The sequence below is a fragment of the Phyllopteryx taeniolatus genome, chromosome 3 (genome assembly GCF_024500385.1).
Source record: "Phyllopteryx taeniolatus isolate TA_2022b chromosome 3, UOR_Ptae_1.2, whole genome shotgun sequence".
NCBI lineage: Eukaryota > Metazoa > Chordata > Actinopteri > Syngnathiformes > Syngnathidae > Phyllopteryx > Phyllopteryx taeniolatus.
Window position 1 is genome coordinate 2,839,684 of NC_084504.1, and position 20,604 is coordinate 2,860,287.

Sequence of the window (20,604 nt, forward strand, 5' to 3'; positions counted from 1 at the left end):
TTTCACATTGAAGTCTATATAGAATCTATTTTTACTCACGCTCTTCAAAGCACAAGTGCAACACCTTGAGCAATCGGCGAGGGCATGACCATGTCTTCAATAAGAAAAAACGGAGGAAGAAAGATGCAATAAAGGCAAAGTAAATCCCTCTGATACCGCTTGGCAGACGGTGGTTTGATACACCTCAGGCTGGATATTAAAAATCTCAGATGGGCTGTCCAACTGACAACTTAATCCATTTAGAGTCTCTGAGTAAGCAGCAGCAAGCTGAGTCAGGGTTAGCATACACAGAGGTCTGTCATTTCTCACATGAGGCACAATAAATTTACAGTATCTCTGTGAATGTATAAAACACACTTGAGACACAAACAGCAGAAAGGCAGCAAGAGGAGAATGCAATCGTCCTGTTGATATCATGATGATTAGAAGGCGCCCCACACGCAAACTCACACAGATGGCGGTCACACAAGAAGTGCTTGGAAAGAATGGCGTATGTTTTGCCCATTTTCAAACAATAGGATTGATGCAACGCTAAAAGTGTATACGATATTATTATCCAAAATGCGTCAAGTGGGTAAGGGCGATAAGATGACCTTTAAAAAAAGGAGCAGTTCAGTATGTTAATTAAAAAGGCCATGTTCCAACCAGGCGAAAGATCAGCTCAGGGCACAGTAGTCTTATTACCATGGGTGGGAGAATAGAAGGTGAGATTTGAAATACATTTTAGAATTGAGTTTTGATGTGTCCGTGACATAGAAAAGAACATTTGAGTCTGTTAATAAAGAGAGAAAAGTAACATGATTTCTAAACAATGACTCAACTGCCGAGTGGGACGCCAGACATTAGAAAAGCACTTGCATCTCTTCAATCTGTTAAGTGAATGTTATTCGATATTACACATACTGAAGGATATCTTAGTAAATTGCATTTTGCTGAACTGCTTGATCCATAGCTACTATGACAAGACCACTTATTTCTGATGTTATATTGAGCTGATTTACTTATGTTGTCAAAACTATTTATCAATATACATCAGCAGGACTTCCACATTGCGAGTTGACAGATAAATATAGTTTGACGTTTTTTTTTTTTCATTTGTTTTACTCAATCAATAACAATCAAAGATCCGATTGTGTCCAAATGCACCCAACATAGAGTGCAATAGAAATATGACTCAAGCTATCGTATAAAGATAGAAATTCCAGTATGCAATACGGACATGCCTCTTGATAGGTGATTGAATATTTACATTCAAAGAGTATTATACAAATTTATATAATTTACAGATTATTTTGATCTATATATTTTGCAATCATGTGTAGAGTTTTTGAAAGTAAATTGTACATTATGTTGCCTTTTGGGGTAGAATACAGTGCTGTTGTTGTTTATTTGGGGACAATTTGGTAAAATCCTTAATATACCAAACCCTAGCAGCTGCAGGTGCTTCTGTTAGCTTACTGTGACTCATATATTGACTGAAGCATTTACAGACAGTTTAGGCGTAGCAAAAAAATGTCAACTCTGACAGGTGTCAGCCTTGTCAACTGTGTGCTCCACAGCCACAGAGAAATGAAAGGATAAATGCCTCTGTGTGTGTGTGTGTGTGTGTGTGTGTGTGTGTGTATGTCAAAATCTCATTAAAGCAAATTAAAATCAAGATACTGAGTTGGTAGCACCATACTGCCATCTCCTGGATCATTACCGTCGTGTCATGACGCCAAACCTACCATACGGCCATTAGTCGAAACTTCAGATTTTGTACAACTCTTGCTATGTATAACTGCTTTGTAATTTATAACTTATCTGTACTATTGGACAGAGAGTAAAATTTATGAAGACTTATAGATACTGTGTATTGTGGGGTTATAATACTTATGTGTAAATAGATGGATAAATTCTGGGTTGTCTAGTAAGTAAGTAGCTTTAGGTGATTTTAAATAGTTGTTTTTCGTGTTTGTTTGTGTTGGTTTTTTTTTTGCTGTACCTTTCACATTGAATATGAAGATTGTTGATTATATGATTGTTGGTTAGTTTGCTGTCCATTCATGTTTCATTCTGCTTTTCTGACATCTGTATCTAATACTATTAAGACAGTGATTCTCAACCAGGTGTGCCCTGAGGTGTTCATTAGGTGTTCCACGGGAAATTAGCCAATTTCACTAAATTGGTCTGAAAAAAAAAATAATTAATTTACCACAACTTTTCGACCTCACACACCAGCTCGGGCTCCTTCCCTGCCAGAGAGGTGACATTCCACGTCCCTAGAGCCAGCTTCTGTAGCCGGGGATCGGATCGCCAAGGTCCCCGCCTTCGGCCACTGCCCGGCCACTGCCCAGCTCACACTGTACCCGACCCCTACGGCCCCTCCCACAGGTGGTGAGTCCATGCGAAGGGGGAACCACGTTACCCTTTTCGGCGCCACCAGGCGCTTGTCTTCGAGCCCCACCTCCAGGCCTGGCTCCCGAGGGGGGCCCCGGTGACCCACGTCCGGGCAAGGGAAACCTTGATCCATTTGTTTCTTTCTTCATAGGGGTTTTTGGAGCAGTGCTTTGTCTGGTCCCTCACCTAGGACCTGTTTGCCATAGGTGACCCTACCAGGGGCGTGAAGCCCCAGACAACTTAGCTCCTCAGATCATTGGGACACACAAACCCCTCCACCACGATAAGGTGACGGCTTCCAGGAGGGGTTTGTGTTATCTATCCATCCATTTTCTGAGGCGCTTATCCTCACAAGGGTCACGGGAGTGCTGGAGCCTATCCCAGCTATCTTTGGGCGATAGATTCAGCTTCACCCTGAACTGGTCACCAGTCAGTTGCAGGGCACATATAAACAAACAATCATTCGCACACAGATTCACACCTATGGGCAATTTAGAGCCTTCAATTAAGCTGCTATGCATGTTTTTGGGATGTGGAAGTACCCAGAGAAAATCCACGCAGGCATGGGGAGATCATACAAACTCCACACAGACGGGGCCGGATTTGAACCCGGTCCTCAGAACTGTGAGGCAGATGTGCTAACCAGTTGGGCACCGTGCTTCCTGTTGGTTATTTTCAATAAAAATATGAAAATGTTGTGTATTAGTTTCAGCAGATTGTTTATTGTTGTTATTCAGACTACATTTTATGACCAATTTATGCAGAAATTTAAGAAATTCCCAAGGGTTCACATACTTATTCTACCCACTGTATGTCAACATAAGTGTCTGTTTCTATGTGTGTACAAGTTATGAATATGCCATGACAATGATAATGATCATGATTAATATAGTAAGGTAGCTATTCAGTATGATAACTATACAGTACGCACGGTGTACATTATCAATGTACTGTGCAATGTGCAATTACTGGAGGAGAAAAAAATGATTGATTATACAGAATGTATTATTATATATATTGGAATAAAAAAATTCGGATAATTTATAGTGGTAATGTGTCAATTAAGTATTACGACATGGTATTTTACATTGTTATTGTCGAAGAATGTGCGCATCACAGCGTCACACCGCGTGACCCGCTTAATGGTTTAAGGTTGCCGAACCGGGTTTCTGGCAATTTCATGCGCATGCGCACAGCGACCTGTTTGGCTCGGTTTTCGGTGTTCATCGCATAACCAGTGGGGGTCAGCAACGCACTCAACGTGCCCGGTCGTCTGCCGGAAATCAAGAAGAAGAAAAAGATTCTATGCGAAAAATTACAAATTAGAAGTGAATGATGAAAAAAAAATGGCGTCATTTTAAAGTTATCAGTTGCAAAAGTGTAATGCCTTACACACGAGCTAAGGTTGAAGAAGTCCCTTGATAGCTTGCTAGCAAGCTAGCCACCACTGCTATCTGTTTGAAGACTCGTCGGTGCTCGTTCTTCTTCACAAAGACACCGGCCAAGAACATTTGGAAGCATGGCGAGTGTTCATGAAAGTTTGTATTTCAACCCGATGATGACGAACGGGGTTGTCCACGTTAATGTATTCGGCATCAAAGACTGGGTGACTCCGTATAAAATATCCGTATTGGCGTTACTGTACGAGATGACATCGTCGAAGATCACGCTGCCAGAAAGAAGACGCCTGAACAAGCTCATCTTACCTCTGCAGCAGGTAGTCTTTAATAAAGTGGACACATTGCATTCCGCACCAGTGCGAGTGGATGTCTCATCGCTCTTGTTGCATGCTGTGTTTCAGAGCTCGGACCTGTCTCTTGGTCAGTTCCTCAAGACTGTGGGAGAGTGTTGCCCTGACACTGCATATTCTGTCAAAATCAGGTTTGGCAAAAAAAAAAAATGTCACTTAACCTGCACAACCTTTTTATACAGTTAGAATATTTTGCCTCCCTCATGTAGCTAAAAAGGTAAGATGGATATTAGAAATCTCTCTGCATGATGCATTTCACGTCAACAATACCGCAAACTTCAAATACCATAACAAACGTTTTAAGAAAATAAAAATCTACGTTCTGAAAGTAACAATTATAACTAAGCATTATTAACTAATTAAAGGCATAATTTGCAAAACAGCTCTTGTATTGGACCACATTATCTCATTATAGCTATAAATTTGTGTTAACTGTTGCACAGTTACATTTGCACATTCTGCACGTTATGTGGCATCTACAGTTACGCAAAAAGTTATTAGACCACCCATTTAATGCCTGGTACCACAAAAGGTACAGTGGGGCAAAAAAGTATTTAGTCAAGCCACCAATTGTGCAAGTTCTCGCACTTAAAAAGATGAGAGAAGCCTGTAAATTTCATCATAGGTATACCTCACCTATGAAAGACAAAATGATGGGGGGGGGGGAATCCAGAAAATCACATTGTCAGATTTTTAAAGAATTTACTAGCAAATTATGGGGGAAAATAAGTATTTGGTCACCTATAAACAAGCAAGATTTCGGGCTCTCACAGGCCTGTAACTTCTTCTTTAAGAGGCTCCTCTGTCCTCCACTCGTTACCTGTATTAATGGCGCCTGTTTGAACTCGTTATCAGTATATAAGACACCTGTCCACAACCTCAAACAGTCACACTCCAAACTCCACTATGAAGACCAAAGAGCTGTCAAAGGACACCAGAAACAAAATTATAGACCTGCACCAGGCTGGGAAGACTGAATCTGCAATAGGTAAGCAGCTTGGTGTGAAATCAACAATTATTAGGAAACGGAAGACATACAAGACCACTTGTAATCTCCCTCGATCTGGGGCTCCACGCAAGATCTCACCCCGTGGAGTCAAAATGATCACAAAAACAGTGAGCAAAAATCCCAGAATGACACGGGTGGACTTAGTGGATGACCTGCAGAGAGCTGGGACCAAAGTAACAAAGGCTACCATCAGTAACACACTACGCCGCCAGGGACTCAAATCCTGCAGTGCCAGACGTTTCCCCCTGTTTAAGCCAGTACATGTCCAGGCCCGTCTGAAGTCTGCTAAAGAGCATTTGGATGATTGGGAGAATGTCATATGGTCAGATGAAACCAAAATAGAACTTTTTGGTAAAAACTCAACTTTTCGTGTTTGGTGGAGAAAGAATGCTGAGTTGCATCCAAAGAACACCATACCTACTGTGATGCAAGGAGGTGGAAACATCATGCTTTGGGGCTTTTTTTCTGCAAAGGGACCAGGACGACTGATCTGTGTAAAGGAAAGAATGTCTTCAGTAGGGTCACGTCACTGGTGAGCTAGAGCCTCCCAGCTGACTTTGGAAGAGATGCAGGGTAAACCCTGGACTGGTCGCCAAAATATCGTGGCGCACATATAGACAAGCAACCATTCACACTTACATTCACTCCTATGGCCAATTTTATAGTCCTCAGTTAAACTAAGTAAGCTGAAGACAGCACAGGGAGAACATGCAAACTCCACACAGGAGGGCCTGAGATTCAAACCCAGAATCTCTCCATTGGTGAGGTAGATGTGCTAAACACTAGGACTTGGAAATTGTATCTGAAAAAATCGTACTGTTGCCGCTTAACAGAACACGATCTATGGATATCTTATATTGTTTCTGTATTGTTTTTGCATTCAAAGGCTTCATGAAATGGTAGATGGAGAGCTGAGAGACATGGAATATTTCTTTTCCACCCTACCCATTCCATTCACAGCTTTTGATTCGGAGGCGTATAAAACCAGTGTTGTGGGTGGGTAGCAGTGCAAAGCTTTAAAAAAAATAATAATAATGTTACAATAGAGCTAATCAAGCATTCATCTCTGCTTTTCCTCTGTTTTAGGTCTTTTTATGAGACACATGCTCCTGGCCTACAACAAGCTTTCCTTCAGTCAGGTGTACAAGTTGTACAAGTCCCTGCAGCACTACTACCACAGCAACTATTCCAAGCCAACTGAAGGCCAAGTGGGTTTGATGGCACTGGCTGTTGATGAATCTGATATGGATCACACCGACACTGAGGATACAATTGGGGACCGATTAGACAGAGAGGAGGAGCATAACTCTTTAGACGAGTCAGAAATTCAGTAATTATTATTTTTTGTTTATTTAAAGTACCAATCTATTTTGTTATGATCGGGATGATTGCTCACTTGTATTACTCTATTATTTTAGGCATGAAAACACTCCAAGCAGAGGTCCCTTGTCACAAAAACAAGCAGAGTACTTTCTTGCGAGACAGGCGAGTTCTAACTTCAACAATTTGTTTCATATCAACTTGCATTTGTGTGATCCACATTTGGTGTATTTGTGTGTCGTCAGGCGTACCTTCTAAAGAACGATGAGAACAAAGCTCTGAAGCCTGCATTGCTGCAAGAGGAGCTTAACAACATGCTGAGGTTTAACCCAGACTTCGCTGAGGCGGTGAGACTCTCCGCCTTCAACTTTACAATATAACCATTGGTTAATTAAATGCATTATTTTCTCTTTCCTCAGCACTACTTGAATTATCTGAACAGCATCAGAGTGCAGGACATCTTCCTGTCAGCCCACAGTCTCTTGCATTATTTCGACCGCCTCATCTTGTCTGGGAATGACGGAAAAAGCAATGGAGAAGAAGGCTACGGCAGAAATCTTCGCTACGCCACTCTAAACTTGGCCAGCCTTCACTGTCGCTTTGGACACTAGTGAGTACAAGAGCAGTTGAACTCAACAGACAGGTCGTTAGACTACCTGACTTTTTGTCCTTTTCTGTCCTCCAGCCTGCAGGCTGGTCTGGTTCTGCAGGAGGCCATCCGCATCGCCCAGGAGTCCAATGATCATGTCTGCTTGCAGCACTGTTTGGTAAAATAAACTATTCATTTTCTCACATTTGTGTTCTTTTTTTTTTGTATAGTTATTGATCATGAGCATCTTAGGCTTTTGTTTCCTTGTACCCCGCATCAGAGTTGGCTCTACACACTGGAACAGATGAAGGGATGCGACAGCACTGTTTTAACGGAGGATTCCGTCAAAATGGCTGTTCATTTTTGCCTGCCGGTGAGTGCAACGTGACCTAAAATAAAAATGTTATAATGAAGTCACGGGGACTTATTTTACAGTTAATGTTTAATTAGCAGCTGCCAGCAGATGAGAGTTGAATATTTGATTAAACGGCAATGACTAAAATAAGTCACCTTTCTGTTCAGCAGTACTGTAAAAGCTACTGTGAAAATACAACTGCTCTCCAATAATCAGACCATATAATAATAATAATCGTAATTTTATTTATTTATTTAACCTTTATTTATCCAGGTAAGGCAATTGAGAACAGATTGCAGGGCTCGAGACTGCGACCAAATTGGTCGCATATGTGTGACCTTTTTTTCAGCTTGTCCGATTAAAAATGTCATTTTGTCACATTTGCGCAAGGGCATGTTTTAATGGTTGAAAGTCTCTTTTTTTCCACTGCAGTCTCCTCCTCCTGCACACTCTCCGAGAGAGAGAGCCAGCGAAGGAGTGCTGTGATACCGTCCCAATCATTGTTATGAATTCCATTTGAGTTAATAGCAACCTGCAGCAATATGTTTGGCTGCCTTCTGCAACATAATTGGCTGCTTGACTGCTATTATCTACAGCACCTTTGCATGCAAGCGCACCACATATGCACGCCACACACAGGCTAGTACGTCATTGTGTCTGGCCAGTGGAGCGGTCACCCTGTACCTATATTGACGCTGGCCCGCTACGTCTTCATTTTAAATGACAAGTGTGAGCCATCAATTAATCTGGACGACTAGTGAGCAAACTAGCTAGCCCCAACCGACCTTGTAAAGTTCGGTAAGCCAGCAAACTCAGCCGCAAGTCACTGACAGCTTTTCTTTCTACACATAACATTATCATTATCAATGTTGCTACATTTATCACGGGAATAAAAGCAGAAGTTGTTTCCCTCCCAGTGACGTCACGTACTGTATGATCGTCTCAAAATTACGAGGGTGTGTGTAGGTGTGTGCGTGCGGCGTGGGGCGTGGCTTTATACCGCTAAATGCAAAGGTTGCCTGCTTAATTTGTCTGTCATTTTCATTTCAGGCATTATTACAAATCCAGTCGTGCAGTTTTTAAAAACTTAATGAAGCTAGCAAATGTATCTACCAACCTACCTAGCTATGTACGTATGTCAGTTTGTCTGTCTGTCTAAACCCTGTTTATAGTATCAACATGAAAATGTTGTATGTGAAAAGTTAAAAAGCCCAGACACCTTTTAAAGAAGAATGTATAGGAAAACAAACTATCATTAAAATGAAGTGCAATATTTGCAGTAGTAATGAGTCATCCATGTTCTGTATGGGACTATGATTTTAAATGGGTAAATTGGTTTGTTTTGCAAGTATATAATTAGCAAAATAATGTGAATAATCATAAGTGATACTTTTATATTGTGATGGTACACTTATGCAGTCATTTTTAAGTTACGTCTATCATACAGTTGTGGTAATGCTCAAAATGAAGTTGTTTTCCCAGGAGAAGAGGGTTAGGAGCCCTCACTATAAAAACTGGCCCCTCTTGAGTTGAACAAATGATCAAATAAAAGAAAAGCCTTTGTTTTTTAAATGTAATTGACCTGTTTTGTCTGCTACTGCTTGTTGCAGACAAACCTGTTCACAGTAACATATTTTGTGCAAATATCATATCTCAAGTCACTGTCAATCTTTACTTCATACAAAACTATGATATGCTGTACTGCCTCAAAAAGGGTGCGGCCAAATCATGTGCTGCTGCGACCCACTAATAAAGTTGGTTCCACCAGTCCTACTAGTGGAAAAGTTAGTGTAGAACCCTGGATTATCTTTTGCAATGCCAACCTAGCAATAATAATAATAATAACAATATTAATACATAGTACAGAGGAAAAAGGTTCCTCCCCAAGAAACATATTATTGGTATGTAGCAGCACTTCCTGAAGCTGCCCCACACCAGTTCCTTCAGGCAAGTACTTGGAGACATAACTACTCCATCATTAGTAATATGAGAAACCATGTACAGTATGTGCGCTAATAGCCTCAGAAATCTCAAATTTGTTGGCTCGGGCGACGGTAAAAAACAACAATTGTAGCAGAAACCATTGACGATAAGCGAATTAAATTGCTGCTGTTTGTGGCTGGTTTACATTTAGTCTCTGCAGTAATTGCAGTTAATTATTTGCAGATTCAGCTATTCATGTTTATGTAAAACCTATCCCCAGTTATTTGTTGAAAACCCCCAGTATATTAGGAAAGTTTTACATTAGTGCCAAGTAACTATGTTGATGTGACACATTGTGACTTTGTGCTTGTAATGTCAAGCAAGATGTAATTTTACCCCATGTTGTTAGTGGAAAGGTAAAATGTCTTCACTGTATGTGCATATATACGCACGTACTTTGTGCTTTTTTTTTAGCAGTTGTAAGGCATTTATTTTTAGGGGTAATGTAAGATGAGTTTGAAATGATACATTTTGGGGGATCATAATAGTCTGTGGTATATTTACTGTTTCAAATATTTCCATAGGCAATTCTACACATGGGGATAACTACATGCAAATAACACAGCACTTGAATGTAACATAACCAATACATCCTTATATAAATGTCTGTTCAAAAGGTGCCCGCGACCCTAGTGAGGATAAGCGGTAAAGAAAATGGATGGATGTTCAAAAGGTTTTAAAAGTTAACAGAAAGGTGTATGACAAAATCCCACATTCAGCATCTTACCCGAGAGATGTGTTCCAAAGACAGCAGTCAGGTGTCATGGAAATTATTTTGTCAGACAAGTACCATAAAAATCTGTCTGAGCTCATTGGCCTACAAACTGCACCCACTAAATTAAAAGTGAAATAAACTTTATATTACTTATACAAATACTGTACAAGACAAAATAAAAACTGCCAACTTTACTGTGGGAAATAAGCACAAGCGAAGCGAAAATAACTTGAAGGCTGCATAATAGGCATGATGTTGTGTTTCGGCATGATGAGGGTGTGCACTTTAGCAGAGCAGATCTGAATACCTACCTGGACTCTTCAGTATGTGGAGAGTTAATTTTAATTTGTTAAAACTTCAACATGGAGCTCATGAAAATATTCATGAACATCCATCCATCCATCCGTTTTCTGAGCCGCTTCTCCTCACTAGGGTCACGGGCGTGCTGGAGCCTATCCCAGCTATCATCGGGCAGGAGGCGGGGTACACCCTGAACTGGTTGGCAACCAATCGCAGGGCATATTCATGAACAGTAAACGCAATTTTGATGAGTTAAAGGGAAGTTAAGAATAGATGAACGTGACACTTGTGGGCTTGGGAAAATCCTTAAATAAAATTGCATCGTTGTTTAAACTGGAGGGGTTGCAGTTGGAGGAAAGATTTTGCACCTTATAGTCTGAACTATGAGGTTTTTGCAAGGCTGTCCACTGTTCAGGCTGAAGTACTGATGAACTCCTCTCTCCGTTACAGTACCTGGCATCGCTCGGCATCCAGTCTTTGGTCCAGCAGGGCACAACGCAGGGTAAAACAGCGCACAAGCTGATGGATGCACTGAAGGACACTGACATCTTGCACTGGAAGCACAGCCTCTCGGAGCTGATCGAGATCAGCTTGGCTCAGACAACATCCATATGGAGGATGTATGGCAAAAGGTCAGACTTGTTTACCTTGTAAGGCTGGTACAATAACTATGGCTTTCTGCAACGCAACTTCAAATCTCATACACATTTGAAATGTTTAAGATTTTTTTTGTGCACAAATAAATACAGGGAAAAAAATATTAGGACAGCCACGAATTGTGCAAGTTTCCCCCCTTTAAAAGATGAGAGGTCTGTAATTTCCATCATGGGTACACTTCAACTGTGAGGGATAGAATGTGGGGTGGGGGGAATTCAGGAAATCACATTGTAGGATTTTTTTTAAAACAATTTATTTGTACATTATGGAAAAAAATACATATTTAGACAATCAAAAAGTGTAACTCAATACTTTCTAATGACCTTTGTTTGCAATTACCGAGGTCAAACGTTTGCTGTAGTTCTTCACCAGGTTTGCACACACTGTAGAAGGTACAGTATTTTGGCCCACTTTTCCATGCAGAGCTTATCTCGGTCTGTCATGTTTTGGGGCTGTCGCTGGCCAACACAGACTTTCAACTCCCTCCACAGATTTTCTATTAGGTTGAGGTCTGTAGACAGGCTCGGCCACACACAGGATCTTGAATGCTTCTTACAAGGCCACTCCTTAGTTGCCCGGGCGGTGTGTTTGGGGTCATTGTCATTCTGGAAGACCCAACCACGTTCCATCTTCAATGCTCTTACGGAGGGAAGGAGGTTTTTGCCCAAAATCTCCCGATAATGGCCCCAATCCTCTCCTTAATACAGATCAGTCGCCCGGGCTGTTTTTCTCCAAAGCTAATGCTTTGGAGAAAAACAGCCCCAAAGCATTAGCTTCACAGTGGGTATAGTGTTCCTGGGATGACGCTCATCATTCCTCTTCTTCCAAACACAGCAAGTGGAGTTTACACCAAAAAGTTATATTTTGGTCTCATCTGACCACATGACTCACTCATCCAGACGGTCACTGGTAAGCTTTAGATGGGGCTAAACGTGCTGGCTTAAGCAGGGGGAACTTTCGAGCACTGCAGGATTTGAATCCATGACGAGACAGTGTGTTAACCACCTTTGTGACTGTGGTCCAAGCTCTCTTCAGGTCATTGACCAGGTCCCCCCGTGTGGTTTTGGGCTGACATTGATACTCCACGAGGTGAGAGCTTTCATTGAGCCCCAGGTCGAGGGAGATTGTCAGTCATCTTGTACTTCCTCCATCTTTTAATAATTGCGCCAACAGTTGATCTCTTCTCACCAAGTTGCTCGCCTACTGTAGAGGAGCTCATCCAAGCCTTGTGCATGTCTACAATTTTTTCCCTGGTGTCCTTAGACAACTCTCTGGTTTTGGCCATAGTGAAGAGGTTGGATTATGACTGTTTGACGGTGTGGACAGATGTTTTACAGACATGGAGTTAAAACTGGTGCCATTAATACAGGTGACGTGTGGAGAATAGAAGATTTAAGGATTATTGCTGGTTGGGTACAGTCCTGCTCACCATTATTGGCAACCCTGCATTTCTTGCATAACTTGTATAATATCTTCAGAAATAAATGGAAATGTACCAACTGTATATCATCAGGATATTTTAATTGGAGGTCCAAAGTATTTTAACAAAAAATATATTTTTTTCAGCTTAGTTTGTCATTTAAAAAAAAAACAGCATGCGCAACAATATTGGCACCCCTCCTTAATATTTGGTTACTCACCCTTGATGACAGCCTCCAAACATTTCTTGTTTCCATCTATAAGCGTTTTGTACTTCTCAGGTGGTATTATTTCCTACTCTTCCTTTGCTGTTTGTTCAAGCTCTTGAACATGTGCAGGGTTATTTTCCCCAATGGCAGATTTCAGCTCCCCCAAAGATTTTCAACTGGATTGAGATCAGGACGCATTGCTGGCCATTTTAAAACAGTCCCATTTTTTTTCCCTTTTCAACCATTCTTGTGTGCTTTTAGATATGATCTTTGGGTCTTTGTCTTGCTGGAGGATTCATGATCATCTTCCCCTTTAACCAAGGTTTTCTTACCATGGGTAAGACATTTCGCTCTAAAAACTCTTGATCCTTTCTGATTTCATGATACCTGTGATACAGTCAAGGCCTCCAGTACCATATGTAAAAAAGCAGCCCCACAGCATTATGGATCCTCCACCATGCTTGACTGTTGGCAGGGTGTTCTTTTCCTTAAAGGTCAGATGACAAAGATGTTATGGGGTCTGTCAAAATTCATATTTGCATTGTTTGTTATGTAATACATGCACGGAATTTCCAGCAAGTTTTCAACCATAGTTTAGCTAAAGGGTTTTTATGACGCATATTGAGTCCTCCCCGAACAACTCAAGATACAGGGGTGTGGTTACTCTGTCCACCGCAAGGGCTACCAGAAGTGACGTTGCAATTGACAAACAGAGTGCGCTACACACTATACGCAATGGTGAGCAACGTGTTGGAATATGTGGAGGTGGAGGATTTCGACGTACAGGATCACCCAACTGAACTTGGCATCGTCAAAGCGTACATGTTTGAGCCGATCAGACAGTGACGACGACGAGCAGCCAAGTAGCAGCTGTACAACAGAAAAAGAGTGGCCACTGGCTCGATGTGACGGTATGTCAAAAGCATGTCTTTTTATACACATGGCTTGAAAGAATGCCACCCCAGGGATGCCAATATTTTTTAGCACGACGATGCGTATTATATTTTCATATATGTTTCAGTGACACGGCACAAGCTTTTACATGGGATGCAGTATTCCTAGATATTGTGTGGTCCTCGCTCGAGTTGCGTTATAACACGCCGCACACAAAGTCTTTGCCGTGAGTCTGTTGGCTTGTTATATAGGCAAAAGTACAGACGACAGTACCGAACAGTACTGTGCGGATCTTTTTTTTTCCTACTCCCCAGTGCACAGTAACCATAATAGTCGTAGGTATATACAAGGAAATGCTGACCTCTGGTCTGCGCCGCTTCGCTGCTGCGAGATTTAGTTATCTTGCTGGCGGTGGAGGTCCCGATGGCCGTAGGAAAAATAGTTGGCACCGCAGCTGGTTTCAGCATCTGCCTCTGTATCCAATGGAATGCTTGCTAGGCACCCATAGCTGAGCACATTTGTTCCCTTGTCGATTGACTTTGCCTATCCACTGGTCACGTATTCCTTTTTCACTTGGAAAGCCAAAAAAATAAAAAACTTGCCGCTGCCTGAACCATTTGTACAACCAAATGCCACACAATAAACCATTGTTACATCGTTAAATCATACGACAGCAAATATACAAGGATGGGAACAACACCATGGAACAATAGCACACAACGCCGGATGAACAGGATGTTTGGCTTATGTGACGTCACAGCCCCGGAAAGAGACGAAGACCGGAAGGAGCGGGATGCAAAAAGCAGAAGGCGCATTCTGCATCATATCAATTTAAATGCTGTATATCTGCCATATAATCACTTTGAAATGGCAGATGTGGTTTGTAAAGGGCTTCTAGAGTTAACAAGAAAAAAATTTAAATCTTTGTCTTCTGACCTTTAAAGGCTTCATTGCGCCGTGTGTAAACATACTGTTTGTGTGCATTGCCCAAAAGCTCTCATTTTTGTTTCATCTGTCCATAAAGTGTTGTCTATCATTTGCACTTTTGTATCCAACACACATTCTCTATAGAAAAATGTTGTTTCACTGGATTCATTTTCTTCAGTCTACATTTAGTACTTCATGGGTGCAAATAATGGTGGGCAGGACTGGTGTCCAAATATTTATTTTCCGCAAGAATATACAAATAAATTATTTCAAAATCCTACAATGTGATTTCCTAGATTTTTAATTTTCTTTTTCTCTCTCTCTCTCTCTCTCTCTCTCTCACTCTCTCCACATTCTGTCTCTCACAGATGTAGTGTACCTATGATGACAATTACAGACCTCTCTCATTTTATTAAGTGGGACAACTTGCACAATCCGTGGCTGTCCAAATGCTTGTTTTCCCCACTGTTACTTAAGTAATGATGATTTAACTCCATTACATTACAATCTATATACAGATGAATTGTTTTACTCCCATGGGACCTCATTTACTAATAAGTGCATAGAAATGTTCTCACTCTGCGAGTTGAGCATATACACACCGTCAGATTCATGACACGTGCGTACCGGCCGATTTTCTTCGTACCTCTGTATGTATGTTCATTCAAAATGACGGGCTTGTTTCTGTGACCTGCAATCTGCATAAACCGTGCTCCTATTGCCCTATGAAAGGACATCCGTCTGACTCATCTTAGCCAATATGCGGAGGGTTTTTTCATGAGACGGCTGATCCACAACTTTAATAACTTTCTTAATCTTTATCCTATTTGCAAAACGTTGGTATCATCGGGAAAAAGCTTGATAAACACAGAAACCGACAACATATGAGGGTCATGTTAATCATTTTTACTTCATTCCAAAGTTCAGTTAGAGAATGTGGCTCAAAACAACCAATACAAAAACAATTCAAGAGCTGAGAATGAGCAAACAGTTCATACGTGGTTAATATACATAGTAAGGAAATAATTCTAGCACAGCAAAGAGGCATTTGTAGTTGATGAAATTTATTAAATTACTGTTGGAATCAAAAGAAAATACTCCAGCAAATATACTGACCGGAGTATGTCACAATTAAATTCAACCACAGCGGTGGCGGTCTGTGGACTGTGAATTGATCAATTTATATCACATCTGCATATGCAGAATAACGGACAAATAAATGCATCAGATTATTGTCGGGATTAGAAAGAGAATACTGAAGCCTTGAAAAAAAACTAGGAAATGCAACCGGTCTGATTGCACTCCATTGTTGAGTGTCAACATTGGTTGCGCACACTGGCATGTTGAGCGAGGGGCACGCAAAATGCACATAACCTATTGTACATGTGCTTGAACGGGACGAGGGTAAAAGTGATGAGAAGTGCCTTTTAATTGTTATTTAGGACAGTGGTTCTCACCTGTTGTCACACTGGGATGCACATTTTCCTATTGTTGCCAAGTGAGGACCAACCTTCATGGAAGTTAAGAACAATTAAGAATTGTTTTGTTGAAAAATAGTCTGAGCACACATGTACAATATATTATACTTTTAAATGTCATTTCAAATGAGTTGCTGTACCACCAAAGGCGTGTTGCTTGACATATCCGGCAACCAAAGGCTGAGCTGCACTGTATATGTTTACAGAGTAAACTAGTGGTAGAAAACAAAGAAGTAACGTATGTTGTCGCTTTCCTACTATGTTCCGTGTAGAAACTTGGTACGCCTCTGTACCGTAGTGGAAAAATCTGAATGGGAATAGATGTAATTTTTTTTTCTAGCTGTCCGCGACTCACCCAAAATGGTTCCGCTCCCCTCTTTTGGGTCCCAACCCACCAGTTGAGAAGCCCTGATTTAAGCAAATTTCTGATTTGAGTTTATTATCGGCAAAGTTATTATTATTATTGTTGATTTTATGAATGGCATTTGTGGCGGCACGGTGGCCGACTGGTTAGAGCGTCAGCCTCACAGTTCTCAGGACCCGGGTTCAATTCCCGGCCCCGCCTGTGTGGAGTTTGCATGTTCTCCCCGTGTCTGCGTGGGTTTTCTCCGGGCACTCCGGTTTCCTCCCACATCCCAAAAACATGCATTAATTGGAGACTCTAAATTGCCCGTAGGTGTGACTGTGAGTGCGAATGGTTGTTTGTTTCTATGTGCCCTGCGATTGGCTGGCAACCAGTTCAGGGTGTACCCCGCCTCCTGCCCGATGACAGCTGGGATAGGCTCCAGCACGCCCGCGACCCTAGTGAGGAGAAGCGGCTCAGAAAATGGATGGATGGATGAATGGCATTTGTTCCAATACGCTGTGCATCTTTGGTAAAAGATGTTTCTATGTATTTAAAATGGCTGATCCTGCATTGTGTGTACGCATGATCTGAGGATGCTCTAAATTTGTTCGGATAGTACGAACAAGAACGACACATTGACAAATCACAGGCTTGTGCGTCAAGCATGCGTATGTACGATTTAAGCGCAAATCTGTGCGTGCGCATGGTTAGTGAATGAAGCCAATCGTGTTGATATGCGCAGCACCATGGCTCTGCAGCAGGCCCAACTGCTTCTCCACATGAGCAGCTTGGAACCGGTCAATTATGGGGTCCAGCAGAACAACACGGAGGCCTTCGCTGTGGCTCTTTGCCATCTGGCTGAGTTGCATGCTGAGCAGGTAGGTCTTGTACACATGATTTATGCCCCGCTATTTGGTATCTGATATGCTTGGAGAGAAGGTAATAGACGCAGCGGTTCTTGTGCTCCAGGCCCTGTACGGTGCAGTTTCAGACATCCTCCAGCATCTGAAAGATCAGTTTCCTGCTCACACACAGCATGCCAAGGTGTGTCGTCTCACACACAAATTATTTCTCCATATATCATGTCCATATTCACCTTGTTTTATCTTTCCAATTCAGCTCTGGATGCTGTGTGATCTAAAAATCCAGTTTGAGAGGCACATGATTGAGGCAAAATACAATTTAGCAGAGCAGCTAGTCACTTCTATTTCTGCTTTCAACAAAACAGAGGGTCTCTACAGGTAATATGAAAGCACACACCCAAAAGTTATTCCTCCCAATTGGAGCTGAGACTCTATTTGTTGTTGCCAGGAAAGTCCAAGTTTTAAAAGTTCTCAATCGAACCACTGAGGCGTACAGCATCTTGCAGCGACTGCAGGTGCACTGCGAGAAGACCAAATGTACAGAGACTATCATCAGGTGGATGGACACTGCTGTATTTTTTTATTATTATCATCATCATCCCTATTACTGTCATTGACAGAGGAGTGAACTCCCTAACTCTAACCCCATGCAAAATTAAACAGAATGTGACTAACATTTCTTATTATTAGAAACGTTGAGATACTTTTCTTGGAGGAATCAGCAGGTGTTTTGTCTCACGCAGAGTTCTGCTTTCCACGGCTGAGCTGCACTGGGAGTCGTCTGGCTTCTCCACAGCCCTTCCTCTCCTCTTCCAAGCCTTGGCTCTGGCCCGACAGCACCACCTGCAGTCGCTGGCCTCAGAGACCCTCCTTCACCTGACCTTCACACAGGTCAGTCCAAACCCATTTGCCATAAATTCTAGTCATGGCAGGCTACAGCATTTAGTTTTTTTTCCCTCTCTACACAGTTGATGTTGGGCGTACCTGAGCAGGCTCTTCTTGTCTTGCATGAAGCCATTGAGCCTGTTCTGGCTCATGGAGCGCTGGTGGACAAAGGCCGTGCCTTGCTGCTGGCAGCCCGCTGTCAGATGGCTGTTTCTGAATTTCGGCCAAATAGACAAGGGCAACCAGGTAAACATTCCTACGTCAGAGTAGCTCTTCAGCCTCACACACAGTGGCTATTGAAATATGTTTTTTTTTTTTATATCCTTGATATCCAGCTTATGGACGAAGTACTAGTACACCTGTCCTCACTAGTAGGACAACTTTGGTATACTAATAGGACAAGTACTTGTTACTAGTGTGAGAAAACTGTGCAGTTGTTGACAACTACGTGACACTAGTACTACTGTTGACATAAAATTGTACTTTTTCAAATCTAGCACTTCACTGATATTACTAGTACTGCAAAAATACCAACTAGTGCACAGTTTTGCCTCTAGTAACATAAAATTGTCCGACAAGTATGCCTAAATTAGTCTACTAGTGAGAATATAGAGCATCCTAGTACATGGACATTAAGCTGGAGATCAAGGATCATAAGGTGTGACATGTGCCTACAAGTGTTATTAGTTCAGCACAGTAGTTTACTATTAAGATTTAATTGCCTACTAGTCAGCCAAAAGTTTCAGTAGTCAAAAAAAACTTAATACAATCTTTCTACAACTGTGCCGAATTGTCTTACTAGTGAGGATAAAGAGCATAGTAGTACATGGACCTTAAGCTTGATATCAAATAAATGCTCAAGTAGCTTTCCATAAACAACTGACTTTCCCCAGCAGATTCACATGTTGCGGTTTTGGCGGTGGACATGTTACATGAGGCTGCAGCTTATTTCACAAAGCTGAATTGCAAGCTGCACCTCCGAGAGGTCCACTACCTGCAGGCTCAGCTCTACCATTCTCTGGGACAAATACCGCAACGAAACAAAAGTGCCCTGCTTTTTCGCCTGTTGGACCAGGAGCTGCAATCACCGGCACCGCCACTCTCTATGCGCCTCTAAACTCTTTGACATTTTGACTTTTGAGAGGAAGCCTGAGGTGGCCGCTAGATGGCGGTAAGGCCCTGTTCTGCTTGGTTCTGCTCTCAGCCCCATCTTTTGTAAGTTTATTTATACTGACTGCTGTAGAGGTGAATATGAATCACATTCTGTTGTGGTCCTGTATTAGGTTTATGCCATACACCAAATACATACACTCTTGAGTTTTGTGCAGCAACCTGTATTCTAGTATACTATTGAATGGCAGCACGTTGCTCAACGTAACATGGTTTCATTGTTTGCGCCACAACAGCAGCCCAAGTTTGTCAGACACTGCTAGATATGGCAAAGATTTATCAGAAGCTATCATTCACCTGTGATTTTAGCTGCTGCTTCTTGATAAATGGAGCAAATCTTGCACTTTCACTGGCCTGGATTATTCACAGTTCACCAGGGGGAATGCTGATGATGTATCCACAGGAGGAAATTGGGACTTTGCTTTGGCACGCTGTGTGAAGACTGATAACATCTATGTTCTTTGACAGGATGTTCCCCCAAAAATGTACGGTAAATGATTTGACAGTACTTAGTTTTTATTCATTTGGTCTGTAAGATTTTGGGAACCACTGAAAGGTCTTAACGTACAATTATAAAAACATTTTATCAATCAGGTTGGACAAGACCATTAATTCACCCTAATTACTTCACCTTCTCAATTTTGAAAAATTCTTCCAATGTCGTGGGAACAATTTGGGGCATGCCCCATTTTGCTCCTGTTTGACTGTGGCACAGTGCACAAATCAAAGTCCATAAAAGTGAAAATTCTTAATTTACATGGGATAAACCCCTTGAGATGCAACATCAAGGGATGCTTGGTTGAGTTTGAAGCGGAACTACTCATGAGCCCTCACCTTAACCTCATCAAACACCTTGGGGATGGACAAACTTTTTCTGGGATTAGACACATTTTACAATAGAAAATCTTACGGGTCACCACAAAACAAAAATCACAAAAAGTAGATATACTGAAATAATGATGATCTCGTGTCAGTTTACTCATAAACTGACTTATCGGTGTTAGTTGAGCACACAGCTGATATGCTGGCAGAAAGCCTTGACTTATTTTGTTGTATGAATGGCAAAAGGCGTATACACAGGTTTTACCATCAGCCGTCTCATGGAAGAGCGTTTATGGGTATGTTACAAAAATTTTCCAAATACCTTTATATTAAAAAAGACACTACCAGATAGAGGAGTGTTAGACTAATAAAGCAAGCCGTAGTTTGTAAGAATCAGGTAGGGATTATGGGTTTTATGTCAACAATTTGACAAAACTTTCTTGCCTGGATATCAATGTAAATCATTTGGAAACTTGGCAAATCATTTCGAAATCTTGACTCTTTTGTAGAAAATATTCCATATCTTTCTTATTA

At 41.6% G+C, this 20,604-nt stretch overlaps 1 protein-coding gene across 5 annotated transcripts; it reads left to right on the forward strand.

The window, feature by feature from the left end:
• Positions 1-3,578: 3,578 nt before the first annotated feature.
• anapc5 (anaphase promoting complex subunit 5) lies at positions 3,579-19,843 on the forward strand. 5 transcript variants are annotated; one of them, XM_061766438.1, is made up of 17 exons: positions 3,593-4,096; positions 4,181-4,260; positions 6,025-6,134; positions 6,225-6,468; positions 6,557-6,623; positions 6,704-6,805; positions 6,878-7,068; positions 7,144-7,225; positions 7,328-7,420; positions 10,851-11,032; positions 17,073-17,208; positions 17,300-17,374; positions 17,450-17,571; positions 17,642-17,749; positions 17,937-18,084; positions 18,162-18,324; positions 18,972-19,843. In XM_061766438.1, exons 1-17 carry the CDS (start codon positions 3,899-3,901, stop codon positions 19,193-19,195), a joined length of 2,325 nt encoding a protein of 774 aa, XP_061622422.1. In that variant the 5' UTR covers positions 3,593-3,898; the 3' UTR covers positions 19,196-19,843. The 5 variants fall into 5 exon arrangements, with proteins under 5 accessions (XP_061622421.1, XP_061622419.1, XP_061622422.1 ...); XM_061766439.1 differs by having other exon boundaries at positions 3,598-4,096; positions 18,975-19,843; XM_061766437.1 differs by having other exon boundaries at positions 3,579-4,096; positions 6,225-6,456; positions 17,300-17,571.
• The last annotated feature ends 761 nt before the right edge of the window (positions 19,844-20,604 follow it).